We start from the raw sequence: 19,603 nt of genomic DNA, 5'->3' as shown, positions 1-19,603 counted from the left end.
GTAAGTATTACTTGGGAGATCCCCATACCAAGATGACGATGCGAATCATAGAGTATAACGCAAGGAAATCTTACTGGTTATGCTATCGTATTGTTCCCCAGAGAACCACATCCTGGAGGACGTGAATAAGTGTGTTATCGCTCTGCAAGAGAAAGATGTGGACGGTTTAGATCGCACTGCCGGGGCAATTCGTGGCCGTGCTGCTCGAGTGGTCCATGTGGTCACTTCTGAAATGGACAATTATGAACCTGGAATCTACACAGAGAAAGTCTTGGAGGCAACCAAGCTCCTGACTGACACAGGTGCGACTCTGATACAACAATGATATTCAGTACAGTGCTAAATTGTTTGGAGGAATTGTACGAAGGCATCATAATCATGACAGATTGATGTTAACTTGCCTGGTTGGTTCTTGAAGTAGGAGTCGTAGCAGGATCGCAATTGATTATCAAATGAACACAAATGTGCATTACAAGCATAAAAAGATGCAAGTTGGTAAAATATTCTGCCTTGACAGTACCAGATGAGATTAAGCCAACGACAAAAAAACACCATGAACTAAGCTTTTTCAAGGCCAGTGTGGTGTGAAGAGATGCTAATAGTCTTATTTTACATGTGAATTAAAAAGAACTACAAATTTATTACTTTCCTTTTTGACAAAAAAAAGAATAGAAAAACTCAAATTATTTTTTTCTAATTCACATAAAAAAAAATTGAATTCATAAAATCTGTTTTCGCCAAGGCCTAATTAAAATAAATAATTGCTTTCAAATGAAATGAACTGTTTTTACATTGACCATACAGTAACATAGGCATATTACCACTTACAGCATTGCAACTAAGGAAACAGATTGACGAGTTAATTAACAACTTGTTGTTCTTGTTCCATTGTATTTGTAACCTTTTTTTCCCCGTGTTGGTGTATTTTTGATTTGCCATTGCGTACACTGTGGTTGTATTGGTTGAAGCTCTTACTCTGTGGCTTCTTCAAAGAAATCTTGCTCAAATATTGTTTTTTCCACCTTTCATCTCACCCTCCCTCAGTGATGCCACGGTTCACGGAGCAAATTGAGTCTGCAGTAGAGGCCTTGAGCGCAAACCCCACGCAGCCGGTTGATGAGAATGAGTTCATTGATGCTTCCCGTCTTGTATATGATGGGATTCGAGACATTCGCAAGGCTGTCCTCATGATAAGGGTAAGGTTGAACACATGGCTTCCCTTCCTCATAGAATTTATTATTGTATCTTTTGCAAATTTGGAAATGTACCTTTAGATCGACCAAATGCTATATCCCGATAGTCATTTTGCAGGAAATCAATGAAATTAATAGCAACTTTTTCTTTCCCCCATTAATTAATACAGCATTTAATATGGAAAACACAAAAAACTGAAAAAGTAGGAATAGAGCAATTTTTCAGTGCTCGTGTGAAATTCAAACCATGTGGTAACTGCAACAAATTTAAGAATCACTGTAAATTAAGATAAAAAAAAAATCCCAATTATTTCAGGTACCAATAGGAGCAAAACTATCATCTTGTTCTAAAATGATCTACCTTTAAAAAAAAAAAAAGTTTTTTTTGTAGTTGTACTGAATATGTGCAAGAGGAATTTACAGTAAACTTTTCACTGTGGAAGACTTTTTAGAGTTTTGCGGTTCCAGCGCCCCAAAATGGGGCACTTTAGTACTGTATTTTTCGGACTATAATTTGCAGTTTGTTTATATATGTATACACATATATATATATATATATATATATATATATATATATATATATATATATATATGTATATACACAGTGCCTTGCAAAAGTATTCGGCCCCCTTGAATCTTGCAACCTTTCGCCACATTTCAGGCTTCAAACATAAAGATATGAAATTTAATTTTTTTTGTCAAGAATCAGCAACAAGTGGGACACAATCGTGAAGTGGAACAACATTTATTGGATAATTTAAACTTTTTTAACAAATAAAAAACTGAAAAGTTGGGCGTGCAATGTTATTCGGCCCCTGTACTTTCAGTGCAGCAAACTCACTCCAGAAGTTCAGTGAGGATCTCTGAATGATCCAATGTTGTCCTAAATGACCGATGATGATAAATAGAATCCACCTGTGTGTAATCAAGTCTCCGTATAAATGCACCTGCTCTGTGATAGTCTCAGGGTTCTGTTTAAAGTGCAGAGAGCATTATGAAAACCAAGGAACACACCAGGCAGGTCCGAGATACTGTTGTGGAGAAGTTTAAAGCCGGATTTGGATACAAAAAGATTTCCCAAGCTTTAAAAATCTCAAGGAGCACTGTGCAAGCCATCATATTGAAATGGAAGGAGCATCAGACCACTGCAAATCTACCAAGACCCGGCCGTCCTTCCAAACTTTCTTCTCAAACAAGGAGAAAACTGATCAGAGATGCAGCCAAGAGGCCCATGATCACTCTGGATGAACTGCAGAGATCTACAGCTGAGGTGGGAGAGTCTGTCCATAGGACAGCAATCAGTCGTACACTGCACAAATCTGGCCTTTATGGAAGAGTGGCAAGAAGAAAGCCATTTCTCAAAGATATCCATAAAAAGTCTTGTTTGAAGTTTGCCACAAGCCACCTGGGAGACACACCAAACATGTGGAAGAAGGTGCTCTGGTCAGATGAAACCAAAATTGAACTTTTTGGCCACAATGCAAAACGATATGTTTGGCGTAAAAGCAACACAGCTCATCACCCTGAACACACCATCCCCACTGTCAAACATGGTGGTGGCAGCATCATGGTTTGGGCCTGCTTTTCTTCAGCAGGGACAGGGAAGATGGTTAAAATTGACGGGAAGATGGATGCAGCCAAATACAGGAACATTCTGGAAGAAAACCTGTTGGTATCTGCACAAGACCTGAGACTGGGACGGAGATTTATCTTCCAACAGGACAATGATCCAAAACATAAAGGCAAATCTACAATGGAATGTTTAAAAAAATAAACGTATCCAGGTGTTAGAATGGCCAAGTCAAAGTCCAGACCTGAATCCAATCGAGAATCTGTGGAAAGAGCTGAAGACTGCTGTTCACAAACACTCTCCATCCAACCTCACTGAGCTCTAGCTGTTTTGCAAGGAAGAATGGGCAAGAATGTCAGTCTCTCGATGTGCAAAACTGATAGAAACATACCCCAAGCAACTTGCAGCTGTAATTGGAGCAAAAGGTGGCGCTACAAAGTATTAACGCAAGGGGGCTGAATAATATTGCACGCCCCATTTTTCAGATTTTTATTTGTTAAAAAAGTTTAAATTATCCAATAAATTTTGTTCCACTTCACGATTGTGTCCCACTTGTTGTTGATTCTTGACAAAAAATTAAAATTTTATATCTTTATGTTTGAAGCCTGAAATGTGGCGAAAGGTTGCAAGGTTCAAGGGGGCCGAATACTTTTGCAAGGCACTGTATATAGTTTGGCAGAGGGTGCGACTTATACTCTGGAGCGACTTATGTTTGAAATTATTAACACATTATTATATCATTTCACATGTTATTTTGGTGTTTTGGAGTGGCACTGATTGTTTGGTAATATTGTTAGGATGTTCTTTATGCTATAGTTATCTGAATAACTCTTAATAGCTATGTTACGTTAACATACTGGTCACGTTCGCATTTCCTTGTTCATGCATCATGTAACATCATACTGTTCACTTATTCAGCATCTTGTTCTCTATTATATTTTTATTTTAAATAACCATTTACCACTCTATGTGTTGGATTTTATCAAGTAAATTTCCTCCCAAAATGCGACTTTTACTCCAGTGCGACTTATATATGTTTTTTGGGAGAATTTTATGGCTTGTGCGACTTATACTCAGGTGCGACTTGTAGTCCGATAAATACAGTACTTGAAACTCCTCAAAATTCTTCCTAACAATTACATTCTGGAAAAATACTATTTCCTAAATACATGAAAATTGCTACAGGCCACATTGTTCTTCACCCTAAGAATTGTTCAGCAGATGTCCCTCTGCCTTCCAAAATTGGTGGTCAGACTGTATTTGTCAAGCTGGACTGAGCACTCTGCCCTCCAACAGTGACATCAGAAAATATGCCCTCCAGACATGAGAGTATCATAAGTATGAGAGCTGCTGACAGTTACAAATGGGCGGAAGGTTGGTTTCTTCCTAGATTTGTGCTCAAGGTGATATGTTTTTCAACTTTCCAAGCTAGGCTCCATATGTTTCAAAAAGCACAAGAGAAAAAATGCAATTTCCAACATGACAGTTTAGCAGACAAGTAATCTTTTAGTTAAGCTGCTATTGTTAAAAATGATCAGCTACAGCAGGTTATTCATGACTCGTATAGCTCAACTAAAATGGGACAAATTATATATTTTATCACTTGTATTGAAAAACAAACCCTGGCAAAACCTTTTTAAGTGTAGAATGGTATTGACACTGCTTAAAAAAGGGGGCTTTTTGCTGCCAACCATGAGCTCCCATTTGTGAGCCTCCCACATTCATCTGTTGCTCAGGCCACGGCAGGTGATATCTACGCCCCACTGAACACCATTGTCTTGCTTGAAAGGGATGCCTATGAGTCAGTACAGCTTTGTACCTGAAACCATATCCACATTCCTTGCACAAGAATATCACTACATTCCGTAAAACAAAAGACCTTCACTTATTTTTAGATGGAACTACTCAAAAGCAGTTTAAACAGGGAAGGTAAATCCCCTAGGTAAGCACAGCCTAGCAAGAATTGCCTTCTCTTTGACCACCTTTTCTTTCTTGTAATCCATTTAATATTGTAGCTTCCCAAACGTACACGAGTAATGAAGTTTTACTGTATTTGAATGTTTGCGTATAAACAGAAGCATATGGTCGACTTTATATTAAAAGATTGTGGTGGATTAAATTTGAAGTAGCAACACACACTGCACAACTCTCACACATCTTTCTCTTTTCCAATAATGCCAGATGGGATTCTAAACTTTTTTGTCTATTGTTTTGTACCAACTAATTCTTCTATGTCTTCTGTTGGCTAAGCACTACATTGGTTTATATTTTTATTTTTTTGCACAAATCTTAATTTTCATATAGAGGTTATCAGAAGTGGACCTTTGTCAGTGTCTCTCTTAGGCTGAATTGGGCTCTTAAGCTGTTTTTTGATTGTTTTTTTTTTTTTTTTTTTTTTTTTTTTGTTCTTACATCTATGGTCCTTTTCTTTGTCTTCTGTAGACTCCAGAAGAGTTGGATGACTCTGACTTTGAGACTGAAGACTTCGATGTTCGCAGCAGGACCAGCGTGCAGACGGAAGATGACCAGTTGATTGCTGGGCAGAGTGCAAGGGTAAGTTTGGAGTTTTTGCTTAAATCAGCCGATGCAGATAGACCAAACTTATTAACAGATACAAAATCATAGTGTCATATCCTTGTGTGGAACAGTGTCAAAATGCAGAAAGCCAACAGACAATCTGCAGTTCCTGTTCTTTAAAATACTTTTTTTTTAATACTGTGCTTCTGAACAAACTGTGCTTTCAATCCAATATTATGTGCAATGTGTAATGTTATAAATTTTGCACATTTTCCCAGCTTATTGTGAATCAGTCCATCATTGGTGCTATGTGTGTTATCTACTGTATTTTATGTAACGTGGCAGCAACCAGTTGTCACCAAAATGTAGGTGGTTCTTTATACTCAAGGTCACTTCAAACTCTGAAAGTGTCTCAATGGGTGCCCAAATATTTTTGATTTTTGGTGACATTTTAAACTCTACAGCTTTGAGCACTCATCTGTGATGTGATTTGGTTGCTGTTTGGCATTAAATTTTACCAAATAAGAAAAATATTTTATTTAATGCAATAATCAATATGATAATTCTAAAAGTATTTGTGACAGCCATAATCCTTTGTTTTCTTGATTATGACACGCTATCAAGCGTCTTCCCTCACTGACCTCTACATCTCATTCGTGGTAGATCTGATTTCCTGTTCGGTAGCTGTCCTTCAATTATACACTCCATATAGGTGGATTTGGAAACATTTGTGCATTGCATTAAATAGTGCTGAACAAATCTCCTTGTATTGATCTTGGGTTGCCTGAGGCCTAGTTAAAATGTTTACTCTGTAAATGCTGAATATCATTATTGATGTTGACCAATGCCTTAGTTTATTTTTTTTAAACAGTCTTGTATATTATTCACTATCTAAAATTTAAACTGACAAGTAACAGTTTTAAAATTCTTGAAAATCAATCAACCTATAAATGTAGACCCATCTTGACACACTAAATCTAAGCTGTGATCTCCCATAGCACCATGCTAGTGAAGTCTATAAACCATAAAAAGACAGCCACAGTCTGCAATTTTGACCTGTTTTCCTTCAATTATTCCCTGCTTTAGGCTATTATGGCTCAGTTGCCACAGGAACAGAAGGCAAAGATAGCAGAGCAAGTTGCCAGTTTCCAGGAGGAGAAGAGCAAGCTGGATGCCGAGGTATCCAAATGGGATGACAGCGGCAATGACATCATTGTTTTGGCCAAGCAGATGTGCATGATCATGATGGAAATGACAGACTTCACCAGGTGAGTTTTACTCTGTTGATTTCCCCAACAAAAATGGAAGAGGGCAGTTTTGTTTGAAGGACACATTTGCTGACCAGTAAGTGTGATCAATAAATAAATGCTTGATTTCGCTGAAACATGGGTCTTGAAAAATGCGGTATTGGCGTAACATCAAAGGCAATACAGATTTTCACTTTGTTGTACAAAGTCCAAATTTGTGGAAAACATCCATTAAATTGGAGCATGCCAATTCATGCATATGAACATAGATGAAAACGTATGCTCAATTGTGCTTGGTAAAACAAATCACATAGCAGAAATAGGCACGTGAAGGTTTGTATGAGTGAATATATACTGCATGTTCATATTATTCCATCACGCCTGCATGGTATAGCAGCACACAGAAGGTCAGTCGCTAGCTAATTCCACCTTCGCCCAAATTATTGCCCCTTCAACCTTGAGCTGGCACAATGCTTTGCCAAGGTTAATGCTGTGTGAAGTAATTGATCTCGACCTCTCATGACAAATCTGTAGTGAGAGTGATTCTTGTTGACTTCCTCCATTGCTTATGGCTTTCTGTTGGCCCTTATGAATAAAGCATTTGTGGCTTGGAGACATGCAATATATTTGGGGGCCACCTAATATAGAGTTTTGGGTGCCGGTATTGCTTGATCAAACATCTTGGCGCATGCAGCTGTGTCTTGATCAGCTCCTTTCCTACGGTGTCCTCCTGTCAGAAAGGCCTCTTATCCTGGAAATCATCAACTTTAGTCAAGTACCCTTAAAAAAATAGGATTTAGCAGTTTAAGGTTCAAATTCCGGCTCAAGACAGGCTTTTATATTAGTATCATGACTTAATTTGCAGCAGCGCATCGGAGTGTAAGGAATATGAATATGACACAAAATTCCATCTGTCCTGGTTAGGTGATTTAATTTTTTTTTAATCCTAGTGAGAGTTGTGTTGACTTGAATTTATGTCTCTTGCCAACTGTTTCCCTTGGTCCCTTGTGGGGATGCGGGGAAAAAAATAGCACTGCACAATGGTAGACTGGATCAAGGGGTCCAGTTGACAGTATGTAGGGTCAAGAAGTGTTGCAAAATGAGAATATCCCATCTACACATGTTTCTGTAGTGCATTATGGTAGTTGAGGTGTTTTCATTGTTTTTCACTGCACCAGTGAATATTAACTAGTATGCTTTTTCCCTCCTAACTCTCTGGTGGTAACAGTGATTGTCTTCTGTGAAAGGGTTGTGTGATTGAAAGTTAATGACTGTTGTCCTTTTTAAGTGACATGGTCTTGTTAGTAGACTGATTTCATGGTCTCCTGCATTTAGATTCAATTTAAATAACGCATGAGTTGTAGCTCAAAACATTCATGGAGGGACTCGCTTCATTCGTTTCTTGTGGGTTTGCGAACAGAAATAAGCATTTTCAGAAGTTGTTTTCATCTAATAGCATGCAAGAATCCTTTTCTGAATTATATTTGAATGTTTATAACTTTATATACTTTTTCATTGCATGCACTGATTAAATTTGGATTAGGTAAGAACAGTGGAGTTGAACTTGTTTTTGTTGAGGGTCACGTTTATGATTTCCCTTTTTAAAGCCATTATGACCACTGACCCAAATACTGTAAATGATTGTCAAGTAATACATCTAGACAAAAAGGTTGACGATACATTGCTTTGAAATTATAAGCCAATAGAAAGATGTTGTTGAACTATTACACTGATTTTCCCCCCATTGAAGCCAGTGTAAAACAATAGATTCAAGGGGAAAAACAGAGGGGTTTGCTAGTTTTCAAATGTGCGCTTTGTTATCCAGTTTTAACAACGTACACTTTCCTACTACTATTTAGCCCTATTGTGCTGTAGCAACCTGCAGCAACAATTTGTGAAACAAGGCTATAGTAAAGACTGTGCTGTATCATTTAGGTGTGAGGCAGGACAGGTTACATTCACAGATGTATTAATAACTTATATTTGGACATTTGGATATTTGGACTAAATTTTATATATATATATATATATATATATATATATATATATATATATATATATATATATATTTACTCCATCTGTACATGCTATAAATGTTTCCTTTATTTAATAAAATAATACTACATCAATACAACATATCAGAAGCTGATTTTTAAAATGTTACTTTCCAGGGGGAAAGGACCATTAAAGAATACATCTGATGTCATTAGTGCTGCCAAGAAAATTGCAGAGGCCGGATCAAGAATGGACAAGTTGGGTCGCACCATCGCGGATAATGTAAGTTCCTATTACCTTATAACTCAGAGGTATCCATGTAGCTCTTTCACTGTCCCGCTCTTGAAATATCAATTTTGATTTTTGAAAGACTTGACTGATGTAAACGCAGCAAGGAAAAACATTCACAGATTAATGAAATTCATTTTTGCCCTTCTTTAAATAGGGATTCACGATCACATTTCATAATGATTGTGAGTTTAGCATTGAAGATTAAATATGGTGATGATAGTTGATGTGCATTAGACCCCGCATTTTAAACATTTTATCAACTAGTTGTTAGCCAATTACTAGCAGAAGTTTAAAATTACAAAATCCAGGCGTCAATAAACTGCACAAATACTGTAACAAAATAATGCAACCTGTTCAGTCACGGTGATAGAAATGAAACCTTTAACATCATTATTATTATCTATTAAATAATGATAATCCATTAATTGTAACCTTTCATTTTACACTGAACACTGCACTCGATTACATTATTACTTACACTAATTGGTAATTATGATTACAAGAACTATCCAAATGATCATGATTATTATTTTTTGCCCATAATTGTGCAGCCCTACTTTTACACGAGTCCTCTTAACCTCACAAAACGCTCATCTGTTAGGGTGTGACTGATGTTAAGCATGGCTTTGATTTGTTATTCATGAAGACACCCAACTAATAGTATTAGCCACTTCCTCAGGACCACTCATTCCTTTTTCCTGGATCTTTCGCCTTCCTACTCCGCAACTCTCGATTCCATCATCTCTCAGCATATATTCTTGGGCTGCGAGCTGATGGCCCACGACATAGGGAAACATGCATTCAATTATCTATGGCTTCATATTTCACTTAAACACTTGCACTGTACTACTCCTCCGGGAGACACTGTATATGATTTATCCAACAACTTATTCATGTGCTCTGCCCTGTCTTAAGCAAATTCATCTCCTTTTTCTGCAATTGACTTATTTATTGTAGTAACAAGATGAGTCACTGGCATTTTTGGGAATTTTTATCGATGAAGGGGAAAAAAAAAAAAAAAGATTTAAATATATCGAGGAAAAAAACAATTGATTACTGGAGTAACTTAATTTTGTGGTGTATTGTACCAAGGTTAAAGTGGCCATTCCAACCAGTCTCAGTCTCATTCATTTTTAGGAAGTCTTGTCACAGTGCTATTCATTGTATAATCACAGTATTGATGTTAGCTGCCTGTCAGATTAAGATCTTCTGAGACTGCCTGAGTGGTTCAGATGCACCCACTGGGTTTCCAGTGTCTCTTTTCAGGAACATGTAGCCACTTAGGATGGAATTGAGTGGCGCAAAAAGGCGGCCCGGCATTTCAATTTAGTCGGTCTTAAAATTGTTGACTTCTTTGCGCCGCTGAAATCATAACAGCAGTAAGGTTCCATCTTAAAGTTTAAATTCTTTATCAGGGACTTGTACACCATTAGGATGTCTTATGCATTTCTAGCCATTTATGAAATGTTGCTATTTTAAAATACTGGACTTACTGAATTTGTTGCTTGTCAAATCTCAAACCAAACTAGCAATTATGTCATGGTTGTTCATTCTTTTGATTTCTCATCCTGTTGTTACTCATGGCTTTTCAGTTTTTTTTGCTTCTAACTCAATCGATGTCTTATATATTATTATTACTTTCATTGCTTTGCCTTTGAATTTTATGTTTAGCAACAGTTTACTACTACACAACATCCAGCAGTTTCTGGAAGTAATGGCATCTTTTAGGCTAGGTTAATACCACAGGTCTTGATGCACAATTCCCATTTTTTTGTCATATCTGTTTTTTTGGTGTGCCCATTCAGAGTGTCTTTGTCCATTGAGCCCGTTCAAGAATCACGAATGCGCACTAATTTACAGTCCGAGACGCGCAGTGCAAACTGACCCGCATGTACAGGAGCATCAAAACAAATGACTACACATGACGCACACACACACATACGTTACAGTTTGCCCCAACTCCCGGCCTTGTAAGCAATCTTGAAATATTGCTCACTTGGGGCAGAGGGAAAACCGAACACTCTCAGCCTTATCCTCAACCCATTTCATTTTTTATGACTGTTGTCAAGCCAGCTCCTTCCCCAAAAGCTGCGTTCAAACTAGGAGCTTACGCTAATGCACAGCTGCACCGCTACCATAGCACCCTGTCTCTCTCGCTCTTTTCTGACATAATTGCTGCATGAATTCCTATTTGGGAGACTTGACAGTTCAGACCGCCGCCACATTCTGGAAAAATGTGGCTCAGATCGGATTTACAGGATACCACATACGAAAGTGACTTAGATCGGATTTAACATGGTCCACTTCTATGAAGACCTGTCACGTTCAGACTGTCAAGTTAATGCTTCACTCGAGTCAGAAAACACGAAAAAATCGGATTCGTGCATTAAGACCTGCGGTATGAATCTAGCCTTAGTTAAAAGTAGACCATGTTGTACTACTGATTAATAATGAACAGAAAGAGATAGACTCAAACTATCCTGGTTAAAACTATCCTGGTTGATCTAAAATCCGCTGCGAAAGTTGGCACCAAAGTCTAAATTGAGGAAACTGATTTTTTTGTGTCAATTTGCCTTTGAGAGACACGACACGATGTTGTTGGAATACATACTTATAACAAATACCCGTTATATTCTTTCCCTTTAGAAAAAAAAAAACAACCAGAAAAAAAACTCTTGTCCAAAACTTATTTTAGCATGCCCTCAGAGTGCCCTTAAATCCATATTAGTGGCTTATCGTAATTTCAGTCTTACTACTTTGTAACGGAATTTTATTTGAATAGTTGTGGTTTGAAAGCACTTCATATGCTGTCTGTTCTTTTTATGCCTCACTGACACAGTTAGGAGACGCATATTCACTTATATGAAAACGGTACTATCCCCCAAAGAAAACAGATGGGTAACTGAGCAGGTGTGCCCATATCTGTGCATCTCATGTGTTAGACTTAGGTGGCTTGTTTATTCTCCCAATGACCCACTATTTCTTTATAAATTTGTGATTAGCATATTTAATGTGAGCCCAATCATTTTTTTCTGCTTAGGGTTTAAATAAATGCATCCAGTTGGTGCAAATCCTTCGTCGCAAAGCCATAGCAATCATTTGAAGCGCAATGTAAATATACTACATAACTCACCCTATCATATTTTGGCATAATATATAAGATAGAGATACAAAATAGGAAGGTACTGTAGATAAAATGGACATTGCATTTCTGTGTCGAAAGAAACATTCCTCCTGAGAGATGACTCCATTAACTGTGCTTTGCCCTTTTAATTAGCAGTATAATTGCCAGGTGGCGCTTCTAAACTGAATGCATTTACTCACGCAGTATATGTATATTTAGGACATTTCTCCAACAAAGCACAGGAATGCCTCAGGCCTTTTTAATAGCAAAAGGCGTGCCATGTACAATGTCTACATTCTCCAGCAGCAATAGTTTAGCGAATCACCACTGAGACACATACGTAGTGACAGCAGAGCATAGGCAATGCTGGGCCTGCTCATTAACCTAGGCATATTAATCACATGCACTCTGTGCTTCTGGCATTGAGAGCCTTTGAGATTTTACTCCTCATATAAAACATCAGCAGATGGTCCCAGATTGATAGCACAGCATCACACCACTCATTCTCCTTCACAAGACTTTGTTACACTGCATTTCTTCTATGATCAGAGGCATGCAGATGATTATGGTCATTTTTTGTGTTTTGGAGAAACAGAAGCTTGAAATGGATCCTAATTAAAGTGAAAAGTGAGACATACAGATGATAGGATTTAGGTCAGTGCCGTCTGTAGGGTCTGCACTGCAGTTTATTAAGAATTTATGACCTTCCTATGCAGGGCATCTCAGAATTCCATCAAAGTCTATTGGTAAACAATAATGCTGTCTAATGGAGATTTACAGTTATCTAGTTTTCTGTCAGCATGTACCCTATAAATGTCTGTTTCTTGCCTGTTTACCACTTGAACATGTATATGAACATAGACATACATTTGTTGGTAAGTGAATGCAAACAAGGCTTATCCTCATGATTTACGCTGACAGACATAGTGTACTTTTCCAATTTGCATTCAATCAGTGGAGATTTATAGTGATCCACAGCCTATGTTTCTGGACAGAGCCTAATCCTGGCTCTGGCGTGAGACGCTTAACAGCAGACAGGGTTGTAAATTACCTACAGTATTGGAAAAGTAAAATCACCCAACGAGCCCATAAATTCTCAGCTCAGCAGTTCAAGGGTCATCTTTCAGTCAGTTTGCATTTAGTCCAACTAAGAGCTCACTATTTGTGTAGACTTTCATTAATGCACAATTGATTGTTTTGAAAGGTGATTTTTTTCCTCACATAAAACCTCTAACATGCTAGTTACTTCATTGCTCTGCCAATAAAGATATACTGTAAAGGTACCATTGTGAAATTAAATCAAATGGAAATAAGCATTTAAATATCAAAACTAGAAGAAGCATGTTTTTAGGAAATTATGGCTACAGCTATCAGTTATTTTGGTAGTCGATTAATCTATCAACTAGTTAGTTTGAATAATCGAGTAATTGCATTAGGAACATAAAAAAATTAAAATACTTGAGTTTAGCCTCAAATAGTATAAAAGATAAATGAATGAGGATCTAAGTACAACAAAAGAACAATTAGATAACTTGCATAGCAACCATCTGCTAGCGTAAATGCTATAAAATAACGTTTTTTTTTTTTTTTTTTTTTTTTTTACAATGCTCTTAACAAATCGTTCAAACACATATTCCGACAAAAAAAAAAAACGGCGAAATATACCTATAAATTACGAATGCATTAAAGAACATATTAGCTCAAACAAAAACTTAGCTTATGTTGGTCTTAACAGGGAGCAGCTGGTTTCAGCCATGTTAAATGAGTTGTCACATTCACTGCTACCACTAGAGGGTAGTGTATCCACCCAATCAATAAGAATAAATGCAAACACTTTTAAAACAAACCATTACAACTCCACTTTAATTAAACGAATATTCGAAGCAGCAAAATTTAATTTGAAGTTTTTTTTCTGATCAAATTACTCGAGTTAATCGATTAATAGTTGCAGCACTATAGGAAATACAACTGGATTTCAACAAATTAAACTATTTAAATGAGAGAGAGGAATGCACTTGAAATTCAAAGGAGCCTGAGGCTAAATCTCTTGATGTTCAAAAATACGACTATGCAATAACTAAAAAAAAAAAAAAAATCTTCATAAACAGACGTTAACTGTTGACGAGTGTGATCCTGTCAGCATGTCATCACACCTAATGACAGTCTGCCCAACATCTGCTTTGAAGTTACGGACTGATGTCAGTTCCAAATAAATATTTCCACATCAAAGAATACTTAGCTTTCTCGATGTTCACTTTACAGGGACTCCTCGACCTATGACGTTTTGATTTTACAACGCCCGTGCTTCGTCTGCCATTTAGAGACCAGTACCATAGTTTCTGCTGAGCCAGCCTAAGAACTGAACTCATTCGCAACTCGATGACCCCCTGTGTATGGCCCCGAACTGCTTTCTGCCCCTTACTGAAATTAATGCTTAAAATGAGAATTATTATTATTTAGTGACAGTTATGTTTCCCATCTTAAGCATACATTTTCTATCATCTTCAGAAGATTGTCTCTTCAAGTTTTGATTTTTTAATTCAGTGTGCGTTTTTAGGCTAACAATCGAATCATAGTGTCACTCATTGTCTTAGGTTTGTGAGCTAAGCATTTTCAAAAATAGTGCATTTGCCAGCATTTGTCACAGTCTGTACTTTTATGGCTGCACTCCATTTTCTTTTATTGTCCTGAAATAATTTGCCCTACTATGGCCACTAGCCACATGCTTCTCTATTGTTGTTGGTGTCTCTCATTCCACTTAACAGTCCGTCCCAGTTGACAAATAGTTGTAAAAACACCTCCTCTGCCGTGTATTTGAGCTAAATCAAACAGTGGGAAATCGCCATGTTTTTTTTTTTCTTTAACATGATTTGCCTCATAGAATAGACAATAGTAATTTTATGTTAATGCCGTTGTTTTAACACAAACCTGCCTGAAAAAACAGAAAACTCATTGGTTTACTTCCCTGTAGTTCTCAACAACAGGTTGTTGGCAGTGGCTCATTAGAATGCTGCTGTGTCAGTAAATATTGGAAATTGGCATTTCCTCTGGGTGAAGCGTCTTTAAAGGTCAGCAGCTCTGCCTCTCTCTGTGCCGTATAATAGAATTCAGCAAAACTGCGTGGCATTACCAATGATTGGACCTGACCTTCCTGATCATCATTTATATCATGGACATTAGCCCAGCGCGTGGCACAGTGGATGCTTTGGTTTAACATCCTGCTCTGTTGTTCTTTTTACTTTTTTTTTTTTTTGCCCAGTTATACTTTTGATTTTCTGTGTTTAAATAACTGTGTGAGGTAATTTTGCCAATAGTGTTGCGAGAGGTATTGGTACATGGTTTTACAAGTTGAACAAGATGATTTGAGTTTATTTAACACACATTCATAGTACAGTAAATGTCGTCAGATTGTAAATCCCGCACAGGTAACCACACCTGCCTTGTATTTGAATTATCCAAACAATCTAAGGGGATCTTGTCGCTTCTGCGCAACTCCTCAATGCGCTTGTCACAGTGAGGGAAGTCTTGCAGAGTGAAGCCAGCAGCTGAGCCGAGCACGAGCACAAGTGATGCTTTCACAGCGCTCTGCTCTCAGCCGTCTGAATTCTTCCCCAAGCCCTTATTAGCATGGCTGCTGCATTCAGCCTCATTGCAGGTCTTGCCGAGTGAGTGTGGGTATGTTGGCACGCACACACACATGCGAGCATATATGCACTCTGAGTATTCGTGCAAGCTGCAGTTGAATCCTCCCGTTTCCTTTCTCCCCAGTTGGATATCGCTCTTATTTACTCCTCCGTACAATTTACCCTCTGGCTCACTCTTCATCCTCGTGCTTTCTTTGCTTGTTTTCAGTTGTTTTTGTTTTTGGTCCTACCCTGCTTTTTAACCATTTTGCTCATTGTACCATCTATGTATTAGTCCTCATCTGTAAAATGATCATTCCCTGCAGCTCTAGTTTGCCTCATCTTCGTTTATACTTTTCTTTAATGGAATGCCAACTATTACATATTCCTCCTCTACTTGGCCCATATTTCTATTAATCAGAGGAAGATAACGATGATGAAAGAGATTCAGTCCATTTCATTCATACTGTCACAGGGCATCGAGAGGGTGCTTGATAAGGGCCTACGAAAGAATATACTGTTGGGGTTAGATGTTTAAATATGCTCACTGAGTTAATACTCCCTAATACAAACTGCAGATGCTTGAACTGATAATTTAATGTATTGCCACTTTTATCAATGTTATATTTTCGACAAATATTGTTTGCAAAATGCAAACGTTGAGTGTGCCTTCTATTCACTCAAATATAACTTTTAGAGTGACATTTTATTGTAGGGAAATCATTGGCTGCCATTGAGTGTGCTAGATGTCCAATCCATTTTGACTGAGCCGTCAAAATGAATGTGGCACTGAAACATGAGCATCAAAGCCAGTCTTCCAAGTTTGTTAATTGAACATTTATTGTTGTCAGTGGCAGGGCAGTTCAATAATATGGGGGGGGGGGGGGGGGGGGGGTGTTGTGTTTTTGGAGGGTATAGCCAGAGTTTTTCTGTTTTAAAGGGTTAACATCCCATCATTCAGTCTTTTGAAAAGTCATCTTACACACTTATAGACTGCAACACAAGGCATTGCAATTGGAAAATGAAATTGAGGACAACAGAGGTAATACACTATTACGCCAGTTTTATTTCTTTTAGAACTGCAACGAATACTCGAGCAACTCTAGTTTAAAAACTGATCCGAGTAATTTTATTCACCTCGAGGAATTGTTTAATTTTGCTAGCTCTAAGCATCACGTTTTGCCTGGATTACTTTTAATGCGGGACAACGGGCTGACATCACGTGCGTAGAGGAAGAAGCAATTTAAAAAAAAAAAAAAAAAAAAAAAAAAAACTTACTACAGCCGCTACAAAATACGCCGACGTTGCTAAAAAGTACGCCCGCATGATGCTAGTGTGGTATTAGGTAGTGTCCGATGTGTCTCATAGATATCGCATGCATTTAGGACTAGATGCGAAATGACAGACTCGGCCGCGTAGGGTAGCGTTAGTAAACAGCTGCGATCTTTAAGCAGTAGACTTCTCAGCGCTAATAAATATAACGTTACTTTCACTCGCTCACGTAACATTAGCCCTTCGGAGGGCTAGGTTTCTATTGATTATGACCACTGTCGATGCGTGGCTAACGTGTCTTACATACAGGCTTTATTTAATCTGTAAAAACACTGCGCTGTAGAGTGATGAGGGTGTAAAATTAAAACGTAATAAAGCTAACTGTCAGTTTTAGCTCAGTAGTCATTGCTGAATAAAGCACCAAGTAGCACTGGTCCCTAATGTGCTCCAATACATCAAGTATCATACATTTATTTTGAACACTGCAAAAACTCAAAATCCTATCAGTACTTACTGTTTAGACTAACTTAAACCTTAACTAGAACTTAAAAATAGGTTGACACAAATGGAAATTCAATTGAAACGTGGGAAAAACACGTAGCTTTCAAGTGATGTGTCTTATCAAGTGGTTACATTTGTAGGTAAGAAATAAGTTGTTTTTCTTATAAGATCTAAAAGTTTTTTGAGTGATAGCAGTGAATTTCTCTTTCTAGTCACATCTGAGATACAATTTTTGGCTGTTTTCAACGATGTACATCCAAAAAATTTAAAAATTTAATTGACTGAAAATGGTTCAATATTGGATTAAATGTCTTTTTTTCTCATGAATATTAATAATTGCTCTTTACCTTAAAAAAAAAAAAAGTTTTATCCGATTACTCGATTAATCAATTGAATTTTCAATCGATTACTCAATTACTAAAATATTCGATAGCCGCAGCCCTAATTTCTTTGGACTCTTTTATTAAAAAAAAAAAAAAAATGACCAGGGTATTATTTTGATTGAGTGTTAGTTATACTGTATGTAGCTCTTGATTTGCTAAAGTCATCCAAGTGACAGCAAAGCCATCAAAGGAATCATTGATTTTAATGAGCCATTTGCAGTTACACTGTGTGTACTTAGATTTGCATCACTTCATCTTTGAGATTGCAGAAATACTATTGGCAGGATCAAACAGGTAGCCTCCTGGGTCTCGGGGGCCATATTTGGCCGTTTTGCGTAATCATATTCCCATTCATCAATGTACAGCATTCCAAATTTTCATTGATATTCCCACAAGTCAGAAGACCCTGCTTCGTTTGTCTGCATAACACAGTCAGACACGAACAGGAAAGTAACGGCAAATGAACACTGCGAGATGGGCTTAATTGGCTGACTTCTTAAGAGTTAATTTAATGCTTATTAATAGGCTATTATTTCCTTTATTAAGTAGACACGTTCAGGTGTGTTTTCTAAAAGCTGCTACGCAGCTAAGAAGCCAATTAGTGCACAGCTGTAGTGTACTGTATATTTTTTTTCCTTGGACGTAAATATATGCCTTAATTCCCAATCAACACATACATGCAGTGACAACATGTGAAACACATTAATTCTCAAGAGTTGACAGCACACCGCAGCAAAATGTTTTACTTTCCATATTACCCTCAAGTGATACTAGCACAATAATGGCTTAATTGATTTATTCAAGTTAAGTGATAGTTTCTATAATTGTCAATTAGCAGAGCCAACTATTAATTTGAGACAAGGTTTGTGTACACCACTTACATCGAAATAATTTGAAATAATGAAACGTGCACTCTTATTCAAGCCACCTATGACAAAATGAATAATTTCTGTGGGTGTTTTGAGTTTATCATTTTGGCTCTGAGCGTGTTGCCAATGTAGGTGTCTGCCTTACCTGTCAGGCTGCTGCCAAGTCATCATGGTAGTGTGGGATCTGTGTCTGTAGAACAACATAAATAAGAAGCCTGAATTGCAACTGAATGGTTGAAGTGACAAATTTGATTGATTGCAACCACCCACAAGCTGTTAAAATACTACCAAAATCTGTCCATTCTTATACAGATGAATATAGCAGCATTTGTGAACATGTTGTCTTTTGTGTTCTACAGTGCCCCGACTCGACCTGCAAGCAGGACTTGCTCGCCTACCTGCAGCGTATTGCATTGTATTGCCACCAGCTCAACATTTGCAGCAAAGTCAAGGCTGAGGTTCAGAATCTGGGAGGCGAGCTGGTTGTCTCAGGGGTAAGTTCACCATCATTTTAATCATGGACACCAGGGAGCCATTTATAATTTACTCTCTTCAATGTGCTCAGCCGCCAAAGTAACCGAAGAGGTGCGGAGCAGTTAAAAAGGATGTTAAATGACATATGAAATAAGCCTAACTGTTGGTGAAATGTTTTGACAACTACTGAGAGGAGGGAGACATTGAGTGCGGAAATCTCAAAGGTAGCCGACAGAATCCTGGGAAGGAGGAAGACTGCAAAAGATCCAAATCATTGAGCAAAAGAGCTTTTTAAATGCCACTCATCTCATACGCCGGTGTTGCGTCGGGGCGCGGAAGTAAACAAAACAGCAAGTTGATAGAGCGTCGTTCGGTAACTCGAGCTCCTGTCACATGAAATCACTAGGTTTGCAATGAATTCAATACATCAGATAGTTTCTGAAAATAGTGCTCTCAAACAATACTTCCCGCTATGTACGATGTCAGTGACAGCTATCGATATCTCTTCTGTTTTAACCGGGACTGAAAGATCACTGTCAGCCCC

The 19,603-nt window shown here is 37.8% G+C and overlaps 1 protein-coding gene across 2 annotated transcripts in view; it reads left to right on the top strand.

The window, feature by feature from the left end:
* Positions 1 to 19,603, top strand: part of ctnna1 (catenin (cadherin-associated protein), alpha 1) — a 54,701-nt gene that overhangs the window by 30,471 nt on the left and 4,627 nt on the right. For both annotated transcript variants that reach the window (XM_057849952.1, XM_057849953.1), the window contains exons 12-17: positions 102 to 302; positions 1,045 to 1,196; positions 5,206 to 5,316; positions 6,367 to 6,548; positions 8,699 to 8,804; positions 18,945 to 19,079. In XM_057849952.1, coding sequence (XP_057705935.1) covers positions 102 to 302; positions 1,045 to 1,196; positions 5,206 to 5,316; positions 6,367 to 6,548; positions 8,699 to 8,804; positions 18,945 to 19,079 — 887 coding nt within the window. The remainder of the gene's footprint in view (positions 1 to 101; positions 303 to 1,044; positions 1,197 to 5,205; positions 5,317 to 6,366; positions 6,549 to 8,698; positions 8,805 to 18,944; positions 19,080 to 19,603) is intronic.

The sequence above is a fragment of the Corythoichthys intestinalis genome, chromosome 11 (assembly GCF_030265065.1).
Source record: "Corythoichthys intestinalis isolate RoL2023-P3 chromosome 11, ASM3026506v1, whole genome shotgun sequence".
Lineage (NCBI taxonomy): Eukaryota > Metazoa > Chordata > Actinopteri > Syngnathiformes > Syngnathidae > Corythoichthys > Corythoichthys intestinalis.
Note: the sequence above shows the minus strand (reverse complement) of the source record. Positions and strands in the feature narration are given on the sequence as shown.